Here is a 16,123-nt window from a genome sequence, read left to right as displayed (position 1 = left end):
TACCATTGGTGTTTAATATGAGGGTTTCAGCATGAAATATATTTTATATGTGACCGACCGGCTTGATTTGGTCTTATGTAGCAAAATTTGAAAATTGTGTTTCTTTACATTAGATAAAAGTAGAGACGCAGAGCTAGACAATTGTATATCATACACTACAGTTGAGGAACAATGGGAAAGTAATTCTGCTTTGAAAGTTGATAAACTTGTGACCTCACTTTGAGAAAATGTCCCTTGAATGTTTTGGTACACCTACTGGAGAGCTCTTCTTTGTCTACACACATTCCGCATCGTTCACACCCTCTTAAGCTTTAGCCCCACCCATCTCTTTAAGGATTCACATGTGAGGCCATGTGCTAAACAGAGTGAGTACGGTAGTGTACTAAACAACCAAAGATTTCAAGACTAAAGGCTGTTTCATGCTACGGGTGTGTTCGTAAATTTAATCTGGACTGCCAGTGTGTGCTCAGAGTGTGCTCTGGGCGTTCGTAAACTCAGAGAGTTGTCAGATTGTCTGTTCGTAAACTCAGCATTTTTCTCTCGGAGCGTTCAGTGCGCACACTGGATGCTGTGGCCAAGGAGTAGGGTTGATCTGAGCGTTCTGACCTAACAACAGCAGTCAAGCACTCAAGCTAACTGGCTAACGTTAGCTAGCTTGCTAGCTACTTCCAGACATAAATGAGAGAACAGCTCACTCTGACCATTTTACTCGCCCTAGCAAAGCTGGTTGGGCTGTTTTTATGTTATCTAGAGTGTTGGTGACTGTAACTGTGCTGCTGGCAACAATTCAATTACGTTGTTTTTTTTGCCCGACGTTTACTGACACCGTCCATATTCAAAGGGTGTTGAGCGTTTGTCAATTAATCAGTTATTCTGCGCTCTGACACACTCTGTACTTTTTTTTTATGAGAGTGCTCTGAAATCAGAGCAGATGTTGGTTTAACCCAAAGCTACCGGAGGGTAACTATGGCTAGCTGAGGGTTACTATGGCTACCTGAGGGTTACTATGGCTACCTGAGGGTCACGAAAAGCGAATTTACCAGCTACGTCTTTCGACAGTTGTCACAGTGACATCATTAACAGTCTATTGAAATAGTTACTTGCATAGTGGAGTCTTTTGTTTAGACATGTAGCTAGCTAAACAGTTAACCGTAATCCCAACTCATGACGTTACTGCATGAATCAGCAGATAGCTAACCAACCAGGTTCAATGTTAGCTAGCTAACATTAGGCTATAACTATCAATGCAAACGGCTCTGAGATACAAATAATTTAACTACACAGATCATACACATAACGTTAGCTAGCGAGCCAGCCGGCTAACGTTAGCTAGCTAGCTATCGGTACACTTTAACTTGAAATGAAAATTACTTTCTGACAAAATTAGAAACATGTAATATCTGAAAATGTAGCTAGCTATCTTAACTTTATACATGGATGGACGCTTCTCCACCTCTTTTTGACTCCTTCTACATATTTGCAATCAAACGCCAGAATCTTCTCTATCTCCTTAGCGATCTAATTCAAAACTCAGTCCTCTAGAAAGTGGAGAGCAACACTCATGCAGTTCTACTACGTTATATCTTTCAAAAAAGACATGCTAGAAAGGATTACCTACACATACTGACCAGCTCATATTATACACAGAAGTGTGCTACATGGCAGACCGAACTCATCTCTCGTTATGTCCAGCCCACTCATTATCTCAGCCAATCATGGGTAGTGCGAAGGTTGCTGGCTTTTCTGAGGCTAAACCAACTAGGCTCGTCATTTAATAATTGTATTTACAGATGGCATACATGTTTGTTATTAAGGCAGATTAAATTTATATAATAATAAATAAATGTAGATAAATAAAGTTCCAGAAAGCATTTCTGCCCCAAAAAACACCGCATTTTGATAAAATAAATAAATAAATATAAATAATACTCAAATGCCTCTCCGGTGAAGTAGAGACGAGCGACATATGCCTAGTATTCTGAAACGAGTCACATGACTTTTTTTTTTTACACTCTTTAATTTATTTTACTATGTCAGTATGTATTTTTTTTGTCAATGTTTCTGCATCAAACTGGTGGCAGTTGTGGAAAAAAATTCAAGAGTTGTAGAGTTAATTGAAAATAATGCCATTGTTGATTAAGATGCTTTTTTTTACATTACATTTACATTAATTAGGCTATTTTCTCTTGAACCATATGGTCTATCTATTAGAAACTCATGGACAATATGAACAGATATAAAACATGAATAATTTATGTGAATATGTTTTTTTTTCAAGTTATTCAAGTATAAATGACCAAAGTAACGATAGATTACCATAGATTTTCTGTTAATTACCAACATTACTGAAGATTCCAGTAACTTTGGTAAAGTACCGGTAGCTTTGCAACTCTAATACTGATATTGCCCCTTCTTCTAGACGTTCCTCTATCTAGTCTGGTACATGGTCATGTCTCTGCTGGGACACTTCAACAATTTCTTCTTCGCCTGTCACTTGATGGACATCGCCGTTGGTGTGAAAGATTTGCGCACCATCCTCTCCTCCGTCACACACAACGGCAAACAGGTACCCACATGTTTGTCTATGGAGATTGCATGGCTGTGTGCTCGATCAGGTACCCACCCAGTCAAATGTAGTTTCTCCCATCAGAACCCAATGAGTGTGAATATATAAACTAGATCTTACTGTAGTGCCTCCTCCTCCTCCCGATATCTCTCTCTCCTTCTGTAGCTGATGATGACTGTGGGTCTACTGGCTGTGGTGGTGTATCTCTACACCGTCGTGGCTTTCAACTTCTTCAGGAAGTTCTACAACATGAGCGAGGACGAGGATGAACCGGACATGAAGTGTGATGACATGATGACCGTGAGTCAAATCTCCTGTATCTTTACTGGTGATATTGCCTGAAACTATCATAGTCAAACGTAATGGGCTCCCGAGTGGCGCAGTGTTTTTTTAAATGTGTGAGTTACTGACTTTCAACCTCCCTCCCTCCCTCCCTCCTCCCTCCCTCCCTCCCTCCCTCCCTCCCTCCCTCCCTCCCTCCCTCCCTCCCTCCCTCCACTGCCTTTTTTCAACCTCCCTCCCTCCCTCCCTCCTCCCTCCTTCTTTCAACCTCCCTCCCTCCACCTCCTTCTTTCAACCTCCCTCCCTCCCTCCACTGCCTTCTTTCAACCTCCCTCCCTCCCTCCCTCCCTCCCTCCCTCCCTCCCCTCCCTCCACCCCTCCCTCCCTCCCTCCCTCCCTCCCTCCCTCCCTCCCTCCCTCCCTCCCTCCCTCCCTCCCTCCCTCCCTCCCTCCACTGCCTTCTTTCAACCTCCCTCCCTCCCTCCACTGCCTTCTTTCAACCTCCTCCCTCCCTCCCTCCCTCCCTCCCTCCCTCCCTCCCTCCCTCCCTCCCTCCCTCCCTCCCTCCCTCCCCTCCCTCCCTCCCTCCCTCCCTCCCTCCCTCCCTCCCTCCCTCCCTCCCTCCCTCCCTCTACTACCCTTCTTTCAACCTCCCTCCCTCCCTCCCCCTCCCCTCCCTCCCTCCCTTCTTTCAACCTCCCTCCCTCCCTCCCTCCCTCCCTCCCTCCCTCCCTCCCTCCCTCCCTCCCCTCCACTGCCTTCTTTCAACCTCCCTCCCTCCCTCCCTCCACCACCTTCTCCCTCAACCTCCCTCCCTCCCTCCCTCCCTCCACCACCTTCTTTCAACCTCCCTCCCTCCCTCCCTCCCTCCCTCCACCACCTTCTTTCAACCTCCCTCCTCCCTCCCTCCCTCCCTCCCTCCCTCCACTCCTCCCTTCTTTCCCTCCCTCCCTCCCTCCCTCCCTCCCTCCCTCCCTCCCTCCACTGCCTTCTTTCTACCTCCCTCCCTCCCTCCACCACCTTCTTTCAACCTCCCTCCCTCCCTCCCTCCCTCCACCTCCCTCCCTCCCTCCCTCCCTCCACCTCCTTCTTTCTACCTCCCTCCCTCCCTCCACTGTCTTCTTTCTCCCTCCCCCTCCCCCTCCCTCCCTCCCTCCCTCCCTCCCTCCACCTCCTTCTTTCTACCTTTCTACCTCTTCTACCTTTCTATCATCACTTTCTACCTTTCTACCTCTTTCTCCCTCCCTCCCTCCCTCCCTCCCTCCCTCCCTCCCTCCCTCCCTCCCTCCCTCCCTCCCTCCCTCCCTCCCTCCCTCCCTCCCTCCCTCCCTCCCTCCACTGCCTTCTTTCTACCTCCCTCCCTCCCTCCCCACCTCCTCCCCTCCCTCTTTCTCCACCTCCTCTTTCCTCCCTCCCTCCCTCCACTGTCTTCTTTCTCCCTCCCTCCCTCCCTCCCTCCCTCCCTCCCTCCCTCCCTCCCTCCCTCCCTCCCTCCCTCCCTCCCTCCCTCCCTCCCCTCCCTCCCTCCCTCCCTCCCTCCCTCCCCTCCACCACCTTCTTTCAACCTCCCTCCCTCCCTCCCTCCACCACCTTCTTTCAACCTCCCTCCCTCCCTCCCTCCACCTCCTTCTTTCAACCTCCCTCCCTCCCTCCCCTCCCACCTTCTTTCAACCTCCCTCCCTCCCTCCACCACCTTCTTTCTACCTCTCTCCCTCCCTCCCTCCACCTCCTTCTTTCAACCTCCCTCTCTCTGTCTGTCAGTGTTACCTGTTCCACATGTACGTGGGTGTGCGTGCCGGCGGGGGTATAGGAGACGAGATCGAGGACCCGGCGGGCGATGAGTACGAGCTCTACCGTGTCGTCTTCGACATCACCTTCTTCTTCTTCGTAATCGTCATCCTGCTGGCTATCATCCAGGGTATTCATCCATTTCCACTTCTCCGTCTCCAAATATAAATAAAGGGTTGCGTCTTTATGGAAAAACATTTTCCCCTGGGTTTTTCAAGATTCCCCCGTTGGAGGATTCTCAGAATAAGGAAGGAGTAAGCAGAGAAGGATTCTTCCAACTGGGAATCCTCTAACGGGAATTATTTAAAAATGTGTAACTTTGGGAAAGTATCCTATTGCGATAGCCCCAGCGGACTACATAATGTTTGGTTGCACTGCTCTGGACCTATGTATTTTATGGTCTGATGTGTGTGTGTGTGTGTGTTGCAGGTCTGATCATTGATGCATTTGGTGAGCTGAGAGACCAACAGGAGCAGGTCAGAGAGAACATGGAGGTAAGATCACATGGCTGGTACGATCAGATGTTAGAACAGATGGCTGGTACGATCAGATGTTAGACAGATGGCTGGTACGATCAGATGTTAGAACAGATGGCTGGTACTATCAGATGTTAGAATAGATGGCTGGTACTATCAGATGTTAGAACAGAAGGCTGGTACTATCAGATGTTAGAACAGATGGCTGGTACTATCAGATGTTAGACAGATGGCTGGTACTATCAGATGTTAGAACAGAAGGCTGGTACTATCAGATGTTAGAACAGATGGCTGGTACTATCAGATGTTAGAACAGAAGGCTGGTACTATCAGATGTTAGAACAGAAGGCTGGTACTATCAGATGTTAGAACAGATGGCTGGTACTATCAGATGTTAGACAGATGGCTGGTACTATCAGATGTTAGAACAGATGGCTGGTACTATCAGATGTTAGAACAGATGGCTGGTACTATCAGATGTTAGAAGAGATGGCTGGTACTATCAGATGTTAGACAGATGGCTGGTACTATCAGATGTTAGAACAGAAGGCTGGTACTATCAGATGTTAGAACAGATGGCTGGTACTATCAGATGTTAGAACAGATGGCTGGTACTATCAGATGTTAGAACAGATGGCTGGTACTATCAGATGTTAGACAGATGGCTGGTACTATCAGATGTTAGAACAGAAGGCTGGTACTATCAGATGTTAGAACAGATGGCTGGTACTATCAGATGTTAGAATAGATGGCTGGTACTATCAGATGTTAGAACAGATGGCTGGTACTATCAGATGTTAGAACAGATGGCTGGACAGTGTGCTAGTACTGTAGGAGATTGGACGAATGGTTGTCAACATGAGGGGAAAACATTGAACTATTTTATTCATAATTTCTTTATTGATTCTTCCTCCTACAGACGCAGTGCTTCATCTGCGGTATCGGTAGCGACTACTTTGATACAACTCCTCATGGCTTCGAAACGCACACCTTGGAAGAACATAACTTAGCCAACTATATGTAAGTTACAGTACCTATGTGTGAAGAAGAGTCGACTCATTCAGAATCGTGTCACATTCTGACACCCCTCCCTCCTCTCTCCTCTCCTCTCCTCTCCTCTCCTCTCCTCTCCTCTCCTCTCTCCTCTCCTCTCCTCTCCTCTCCTCTCCTCTCCCTCTCCTCTCCTCTCCTCCTCTCCTCTCCTCTCCTCTCCTCTCTCCCTGCAGGTTCTTCCTGATGTACCTAATCAATAAAGATGAAACGGAGCACACAGGACAGGTCTGTCTGTCTGTCTGTCTGTCTGTCTGTCTGTCTGTCTGTCTGTCTGTCTGTCTGTAAACACTTCCTGTCTCCATTTATCATCTTCCTCTTTTCCCTCTGTCCTCCTCTCCCCCTCCCCTCCCCCTCCCTCCCTCCCTCCCTCCCTCCCTCCCTCCCTCCCTCCCTCCCTCCCTCCCTCCCTCCCTCCCTCCCTCCCTCCCTCCCTCCCTGTCCTCCCTCCCTCCCTCCCTGTCCTCCCTCTCCCTCCCTCCCTCCCTCCCTGTCCCTCCTCTCCCTCACTCCCTCCCTGTCCTCCTCTGTCCTCCCTCCCTCCCTCCCTCCCTCCCTCCCTCCCTCCCTCCCTCCCTCCCTCCCTCCCTCCCTCCCTCCCTCCCTCCCTCCCTCCCTCCCTCCCTCCCTCCCTCCCTCCCTCCCTCCCTCACTCGTTCTCTCTCTCCCTCCCTGTCCTCCTCTCCCTCACTCCCTCTCTCTCTTTCTCTCTCTCCCTACAACAGGAGTCGTATGTGTGGAAGATGTATCAAGAGAGATGCTGGGACTTCTTCCCTGCTGGAGACTGTTTCAGGAAGACGTATGAGGATCAGCTGGCCTAGTGGGATAAATCCTGTCTGTCTGGGTGGGAGAGAGAGAAGGAGAAAGTTAAGGAAATATAGAATGTATTAGGGAACAGATGTGGGTTTGAAGGAAGATGACATGATCAGAGGAGATGAAGAGTCCCAAGGGCTTTTAACCCTGTAAATACACTTCATGGCCTTTTTCTGTGTGAAATATAGATATGCTGTCTTGACTGAATTCAAAACACACACACACACACACACACACGCACACACACACACACAGAGCGCTGCCTCTCTGTCAGTGCGTGTTTCTGTAGAGCTGAATACAGCATAGTGCCTAACTCTCATGGTAAACAAACGTGCTTTAATGTCTTAAGTAGTGCTCTTTTCCTTCATATTATTATAATCGCTCTTGTTTGAGATTGTATTAATATAAATGCCATTAATGTCCTCGTGTAAGAATGTCTTGATTTTTGTGTATGCCTTTAAATGAGCTATTTCTGTCATTGTTGGTGTATTTCTCCCATTGCTTGATAATGATCAGTGGGGGTGAGAGCATTTCATAGCAGTGCCTCTTCTGTCCACTAGGGAGCAGTCACACACCCCAGGTCTCTCCTCATTCTCTTTTTTTTCCTCTCTAGAGATTTTATAACTGACGTTGATCTGGCCATTAGCAGTCACTCTGGAGTAAACAGTTTAGAGGCAGGTTGTCTGATCCTACAGGACAATATGATGACTTTAGACAAAACCCTGTTTTTGCACTCTGAAGTCTTACGATGTGTCCCTTCCTGTCTGTGACCTGTGTGATCTGATGTAGAGATCCTAGTGGCTGACACGGACGGCACAGTGTTCCTATTGGCTATCACAGACCCCACAGTGTTCCTATTGGCTATCACAGACCACACAGTGTTCTTATTGGCTATCACAGACCACACAGTGTTCTTATTGGCTATCACAGACCACACAGAGTTTCTATTGACTATCACAGACCACACAGTGTTCCTATTGGCTACCACAGACCACACAGTGTTCTTATTGGCTATCGCAGACCACACAGTGTTCCTATTGGCTACCACAGACCACACAGTGTTCCTATAGGCTACCACAGACCACTCCTAAAGACATCTCTCCTAGACATCTATCCTAAAGACACCTCTCCTAAAGACATCTCTACTAAAGACATCTCTCCTAGACATCTCTCCTAAAGACATCTCTCCTAAAAGACAACTCTCCTAGACATCTCTCCTAAAGACAACTCTCCTAAAGACATCTCTCCTCAAGACATCTCTCCTCAAGACATCTCTCCTTAAGACATCTCTCCTAAATACATATCTCCTAGACATCTCCCCTAAAGACATCTTTACAAAAGACATCTCTCCTAAAGACATCTCTCCTAGACATCTCTCCAAAGACATCTCTCCTAGACAACTCTCCTAGACATCTCCCCTAAAGACATCTTTACAAAAGACATCTCTCCTCAAGACATCTCTCCTCAAGACATCTCTCCTAGACACATCTCTTCTAGACACATCTCTCCTAGAGACATCTCTCCTAGACATCTCTCCTAGAGACATCTCTTCTAGACATCTCTCCTAAAGACATCTCTCCTAGAGACATCTCTCCTAGACATCTCTCCTAGAGACATCTCTCCTAAAGACATCTCTCCTAAAGACAGCTCTCCTAGAGACATCTCTCCTAGACATCTCTCCTAGAGACATCTCTCCTAAAGACATCTCTCCTAGAGACATCTCTCCTAAAGACATCTCTCCTAAAGACAGCTCTCCTAGAGACATCTCTCCTAGACATCTCTCCTAGACATCTCTCCTAAAGACATCTCTCCTAGACATCTCTCCTAGGCATCTCTCCTAAAGACATCTCTCCTAAAGACATCTCTCCTAGACATCTCTCCTAGACATCTCTCCTAAATACATCTCTCCTAAAGACATCTCTCCTAGACATCTCTCCTAGACATCTCTCCTAAAGACATCTCTCCTAGACATCTCTCCTAAAGACATCTCTCCTAAAGACATCTCTCCCAAAGACATCTCTCCTAGAGACATCTCTCCTCTCTCCTAGACATCTCTCCTAAAGACATCGCTCCTAAAGACATCTCTCCTAAAGACATCTGTCCTAGACATCTCTCCTAGAGACATCTCTCCTAAAGACAGCTCTCCTAGAGACATCTCTCCTAAAGACATCTCTCCTAGAGACATCTCTCCTAAAGACATCTCTCCTAGAGACATCTCTCCTAGACATCTCTCCTAAAGACATCTCTCCTAGACATCTCTCCTAGGCATCTCTCCTAAAGACATCTCTCCTAAAGACATCTCTCCTAGACATCTCTCCTAGACATCTCTCCTAGACATCTCTCCTAAATACATCTCTCCTAGAGACATCTCTCCTAGACATCTCTCCTAGACATCTCTCCTAAAGACATCTCTCCTAAAGACATCTCTCCTAGACATCTCTCCTAAAGACATCTCTCCTAAAGACATCTCTCCCAAAGACATCTCTCCTAGAGACATCTCTCCTAGAGACATCTCTCCTAAAGACATCTCTCCTAAAGACATCTCTCCTAGAGACATCTCTCCTAAAGACATCTCTCCTAGAGACATCTCTCCTAAAGACATCTCTCCTAGAGACATCTCTCCTAAAGACATATCTCCTAGATACCTCTCCTAGAGACATCTCTCCTAAAGACATCTCTCCTAGACATCTCTCCTAAAGACAACTCTCCTAAAGACATCTCTCCTAAAGACATATCTCCTAGATACCTCTCCTAGAGACATCTCTCCTAAAGACATCTCTCCTAGACATCTCTCCTAAAGACAACTCTCCTAAAGACATATCTCCTAGCCATCTCTCCTAAAGACATCTCTCCTAGACAACTCTCCTAAAGACATCTCTCCTAAAGACATATCTCCTAGACATATCTCTTGAAGACATCTCTCCTAGACATCTCTCCTAAAGACATCTCTCCAAGACATATCTCCTAGCCATCTCTCCTAAAGACATCTCTCCTAGACAACTCTCCTAAAGACAGGTCTCCTAGCCATCTCTCCTAAAGACATCTCTCCTAGAGACATCTCTCCTAAAGACATCTCTCCTAAAGACAGGTCTTATAGCCCCGTTGTATTGACGCTGGGCTGACGCGTGTTCTATACCATCTTAATGTACAGGTAACAGGGCTAATTCAGTGAACAGTCATTATTGTATTTATTCATGTCTACTCTATATGTTGGCCGTAGTGTGATAAGGACAGCGCTACTCAGAAGGGCCGGACTAACAAATGACACATTAACATCAAATAAATAACATAAATGTATTGTTTTATTTAAGGCCTTCTCCGCTACTTTGTTCACAGTGAATAATATGATACTCTACCTGTTATGATGAATACATAAGGGTTAAAAAGATAGCTGAACGGAGATGAACACTGTAGCCCGTTTGCAGTCAGAAGATAACTGAACAGAGATGAACACTGTAGCCAGTTTGCAGTCAGAAGATAGCTGAACGGAGATGAACACTGTAGCCAGTTTGCAGTCAGAAGATAACTGAACGGAGATGAACACTGTAGCCAGTTTGCAGTCAGAAGATAACTGAACGGAGATGAACACTGTAGCCAGTTTGCAGTCAGAAGATAACTGAACGGAGATGAACACTGTAGCCAGTTTGCAGTCAGAAGATAACTGAACGGAGATGAACACTGTAGCCAGTTTGCAGTCAGAAGATAGCTGAACGGAGATGAACACTGTAGCCCGTTTGCAGTCAGAAGATAACTGAACGGAGATGAACACTGTAGCCCGTTTGCAGTCAGAAGATAGCTGAACGGAGATGAACACTGTAGCCAGTTTGCAGTCAGAAGATAGCTGAACGGAGATGAACACTGTAGCCCGTTTGCAGTCAGAAGATAGCTGAACGGAGATGAACACTGTAGCCCGTTTGCAGTCAGAAGATAGCTGAACGGAGATGAACACTGTAGCCCGTTTGCAGTCAGAAGATAGCTGAACGGAGATGAACACTGTAGCCAGTTTGCAGTCAGAAGATAACTGAACGGAGATGAACACTGTAGCCAGTTTGCAGTCAGAAGATAACTGAACGGAGATGAACACTGTAGCCAGTTTGCAGTCAGAAGATAACTGAACAGAGATGAACACTGTAGCCCGTTTGCAGTCAGAAGATAACTGAACGGAGATGAACACTGTAGCCAGTTTGCAGTCAGAAGATAACTGAACGGAGATGAACACTGTAGCCAGTTTGCAGTCAGAAGATAACTGAACGGAGATGAACACTGTAGCCAGTTTGCAGTCAGAAGATAACTGAACGGAGATGAACACTGTAGCCAGTTTGCAGTCAGAAGATAACTGAACGGAGATGAACACTGTAGCCAGTTTGCAGTCAGAAGATAACTGAACGGAGATGAACACTGTAGCCAGTTTGCAGTCAGAAGATAGCTGAACGGAGATGAACACTGTAGCCAGTTTGCAGTCAGAAGATAGCTGAACGGAGATGAACACTGTAGCCAGTTTGCAGTCAGAAGATAACTGAACGGAGATGAACACTTAGCCAGTTTGCAGTCAGAAGATAGCTGAACGGAGATGAACACTGTAGCCAGTTTGCAGTCAGAAGATAGCTGAATGGAGATGAACACTGTAGCCAGTTTGCAGTCAGAAGATAACTGAACGGAGATGAACACTGTAGCCAGTTTGCAGTCAGAAGATAACTGAACGGAGATGAACACTGTAGCCAGTTTGCAGTCAGAAGATAACTGAACGGAGATGAACACTGTAGCCAGTTTGCAGTCAGAAGATAACTGAACGGAGATGAACACTGTAGCCAGTTTGCAGTCAGAAGATAACTGAACGGAGATGAACACTGTAGCCAGTTTGCAGTCAGAAGATAACTGAACGGAGATGAACACTGTAGCCAGTTTGCAGTCAGAAGATAACTGAACGGAGATGAACACTGTAGCCAGTTTGCAGTCAGAAGATAACTGAACAGAGATGAACACTGTAGCCCGTTTGCAGTCAGAAGATAACTGAACGGAGATGAACACTGTAGCCAGTTTGCAGTCAGAAGATAACTGAAAAGCTGTTGTGTTTTTTCTTCTGGCAGGTTAGAATATCATGGTTATTTTTATTTTTTGGGGGGGGAGAATATGTGCATATTATTTAATTTTTCTCTGGGAGTAAAACCTCACACGTGATGTCAGGCTGGAATAAGAAACCAGACAGAAACATTACACACCGTCTCACACACACAGGCTAACTCATACACACTCTCTCCATGTTGAGTAATGTCCTGACTAACTTGTACTGTGTTAGGAGGAGATGTGACTCCTGGAGTGTGTCACCACAGTGTGTGTGTGTGTGTGTGTGTGTGTGTGTGTGTGTGTGTGTGTGTAATTCACACGCAGGTGTATACCTGTATGTGTGGTGATCCACGGAGGGCTGTGATGATGTATTAGTCCTGAGATCACCTGTTGACTATAAGAGTGTTGACCTGTTGACTATGAGAGTGTTGACCTGTTGACTATAAGAGTGTTGACCTGTTGACTATAAGAGTGTTGACCTGTTGACTATAAGAGTGTTGACCTGTTGACTATAAGAGTGTTGACCTGTTGACTATAAGAGTGTTGACCTGTTGACTATAAGAGTGTTGACCTGTTGACTCCTATTGACTATAAGAGTGTTGACCTGTTGACTCCTATTGACTATTAGAATGTTGACCTGTTGACTGTTAGAATGTTGACTGTTAGAATGTTGACTCCTATTGACTATAAGAGTGTTGACCTGTTGACTGTTAGAATGTTGACCTGTTGACTCCTATTGACTATAAGAGTGTTGACCTGTTGACTCCTATTGACTATTAGAATGTTGACCTGTTGACTGTTAGAATGTTGACCTGTTGACTCCTATTGACTATAAGAGTGTTGACCTGTTGACTCCTATTGACTATTTAAATGTTGACCTGTTGACTATTATAATGTTGACCTGTTGATCTGTTGACTATTATAATGTTGACCTGTTGACTATTATAATGTTGACCTGTTGACTATTGGAATGTTGACCTGTTGACTATTATAATGTTGACCTGTTGACTATTAGAATGTTGACCTGTTGACTATTAGAATGTTGACCTGTTGACTATTAGAATGTTGACCTGTTGACCATTGGAATGTTGACCTGTTGACTATTAGAATGTTGACCTGTTGACTATTAGAATGTTGACCTGTTGACTATTAGAATGTTGACCTGTTGACTATTAGAATGTTGACCTGTTGACTATTAGAATGTTGACCTGTTGACTATTAGAATGTTGTTGCCTGACTGAATCCTGTGTTTCAATACAAGATTAATAAAACGAACAGATTATTTTAAGATGAATTGGCAAATCCTTCCTTGTTTTGTGCGTGTGTGTGTGTGTAAGTTGTGTGAGTTGTGTGTGTATCAGGGGTGTGTTCTCTTTAAGAAGGGAGACCTATGTTTAGGTTATATTAATGATTAACTATTATCAATCATTAATCTGTTATTCCATTCATGATTCTAATGGCTAACATCAGCACTCCCTCCCCCACCCATCTAATGAGGTTATAGTGCAGGTTCTCCTTCTAGCTCAACGCAGATGAGACAGAGAAGATAAAGGAAGGGGAGATACCTATGAGTTTTTTTTAACTTCTTGTCAACTATCTGACGCAAAAGTAAATCCAACCTAGAGCAGGATTGAGGTCAATTCCATTTCAATTCAGGAAGTACACTGAAATTCACATTTCAATTCTCTTCAATGTTTTTCAATGAAGAAAATGAGGAATTGGAATTCGGGTTTCCATTCTGAATTGACGCCAAGCCTGACCATGAGGCATTGGCAATACTCCATGGTGTTCCTATTCCACTATAAGTGTCAGGGTTGAGTATTTGCTAACACGAGGCTCAGTCCATCCCTATTATTCCACCACTACTGTTTTGGCAGAGGTTTATCTTCATTAAATAACGCAATTACATGATGAAAATATTACAACAACTCATAAAACGTCACTGGACACACCCATGTTCCACTAACACAGGATACGTACAGTATCGTTATAGCCCACGATCAATACTGCAGGAAGTCTGACATCTCCATAGCAGCTCTGATCCCATTGACGTGATAGCAGGAAGTAGTGTCATTCCCTTTCTATAGACTTCCAGACTGTTGTAGAACTCCAGTCTGTTTTAGACCAGACTGTTGTAGACCTCCAGACTGTTGTAGACCAGACTGGTGTAGACCTCCAGACTGTTGTAGACCTCCAGACTGTTGTAGACCTCCAGACTGTTGTAGACCTTCGAACTGTTGTAGACCTCCAGACGGTTGCAGACCTGACTGTTGTAAAACAGACTTTTGTAGACCAGACTGTTGTAGACCTCGACTGTTGTAGACCTCCAGACTGTTGTAGACCTCCAGACTGGTGTAGACCTCCAGACTGGTGTAGACCTCCAGACTGTTGTAGACCTCCAGATTGCTGTAGACCTCCAGACTAGACCTCCAGACTGTTGTAGACCTCCAGACTGTTGTAGACCTCCAGACTGTTGTAGACCTCCAGACTGTTGTAGACCTCCAGACTGGTGTAGACCTCCAGACTGTTGTAGACCTCCAGACTGTTGTAGACCTCCAGACTGTTGTAGACCTCCAGACTGTTGTAGACCTCCAGACTGGTGTAGACCTCCAGACAGTTGTTGTCACGTTCGTCGTAACGAGGAGACCAAGGCGCAGCGTGATTAGAATACATTATTCTTCATCTGTTGTAGACCTCCAGACAGTTGTTCGTCGTAACGAGGAGACCAGGGCGCAGCGTGTTTAGAATGCATTATTCTTCATCTGTTGTAGACCTCCAGACAGTTGTTGTCACGTTCGTCGTAACGAGGAGACCAGGGCGCAGCGTGATTAGAATACATTATTCTTCATCTGTTGTAGACCTCCAGACAGTTGTTGTCACGTTCGTCGTAACGAGGAGACCAGGGCGCAGCGTGATTAGAATACATTATTCTTCATTTACACAAAGAACACTAAACAAACAACAAAACAACAGTGAAGCTATAAGACACGAGTGCTGACAGGCAACTACACATAGACAATAACCCACAAAACCAAAATGGAAAATGGCAACCTAAATGTGATCCCCAATCAGAGACAACGATAAACAGCTGTCTCTGATTGGGAACCAATTCAGGCCACCATAGACCTACATTTACCTAGACAATACCAAAACCCCATATATATACAAAAATCCCTAGACAGGACGAAAAAACACACTTACCACGCTAGTCACACCCTGACCTAACCAAAATAATAAAGAAAACAAAGATAACTAAGGTCAGGGCGTGACAGTACCTCCCCCCCCAAAAGGTGCGAACCTAAACCTATATGGGAGGGTCTGGGTGGGCATCTAACCTCTGTGGCGGCTCTGGTTCTGGACGCCACCCCCCCTACTTTACACTGAGTCCGCTCTTGTGTCACTGACCCGTGGATCTGGGGACCAGGGCCCGTAGTTCATTCAGCTCTGGATCTGTGGAACCCGGATGTTCTGGACTGGGGACCCTCGCTGCGTGGTTGGAGGTTCCGGTCTGTGAACTGTCTCCGGACGCTCTGGACTGGGTACTGTCGCCGGACGCTCTGGACTGGGTACTGTCGCCGGACGCTCTGGACTGGGTACTGTCACCGGACGCTCTGGACTGGGTACTGTCGCCGGACGCTCTGGACTGGGTACTGTCGCCGGACGCTCTGGACTGGGTACTGTCACCGGACGCTCTGGACTGGGTACTGTCGCCGGACGCTCTGGACTGGGTACTGTCGCTGGACGCTCTGGACTGGGTACTGTCGCCGGACGCTCTGGACTGGGTACTGTCGCCGGACGCTCTGGACTGGGTACTGTCGCCGGACGCTCTGGACTGGGTACTGTCACCGGACGCTCTGGACTGGGTACTGTCGCCTGATGCTCTGGACTGGGTACTGTCGCCGGACGCTCTGGACTGGGTACTGTCACCGGACGCTCTGGACTGGGTACTGTCACCGGACGCTCTGGACTGGGTACTGTCACCGGACGCTCTGGACTGGGTACTGTCACCGGACGCTCTGGACTGGGTACTGTCACCGGACGCTCTGGACTGGGTACTGTCGCTGGACGCGCTGGACTGCCGAGG

General features: G+C 46.4%; 1 protein-coding gene across 1 annotated transcript in view; it reads left to right on the top strand.

The window, feature by feature from the left end:
- Positions 1-7,453, top strand: part of LOC112218996 (ryanodine receptor 1-like) — a gene marked incomplete in the record, with an annotated part of 309,682 nt that extends 302,229 nt beyond the window's left edge. The window contains 7 exon segments of the mRNA XM_042297738.1: positions 2,420-2,566; positions 2,732-2,866; positions 4,610-4,766; positions 5,066-5,130; positions 6,032-6,132; positions 6,339-6,390; positions 6,888-7,453. Of these exon segments, the coding sequence (XP_042153672.1) occupies positions 2,420-2,566; positions 2,732-2,866; positions 4,610-4,766; positions 5,066-5,130; positions 6,032-6,132; positions 6,339-6,390; positions 6,888-6,983 (753 nt within the window).
- Positions 7,454-16,123: the final 8,670 nt, after the last annotated feature.

Source organism: Oncorhynchus tshawytscha, linkage group LG14 (genome assembly GCF_018296145.1).
Source record: "Oncorhynchus tshawytscha isolate Ot180627B linkage group LG14, Otsh_v2.0, whole genome shotgun sequence".
Taxonomy (NCBI): Eukaryota; Metazoa; Chordata; class Actinopteri; order Salmoniformes; family Salmonidae; genus Oncorhynchus; species Oncorhynchus tshawytscha.
This window is presented reverse-complemented; position numbering and strand designations above follow the sequence as displayed.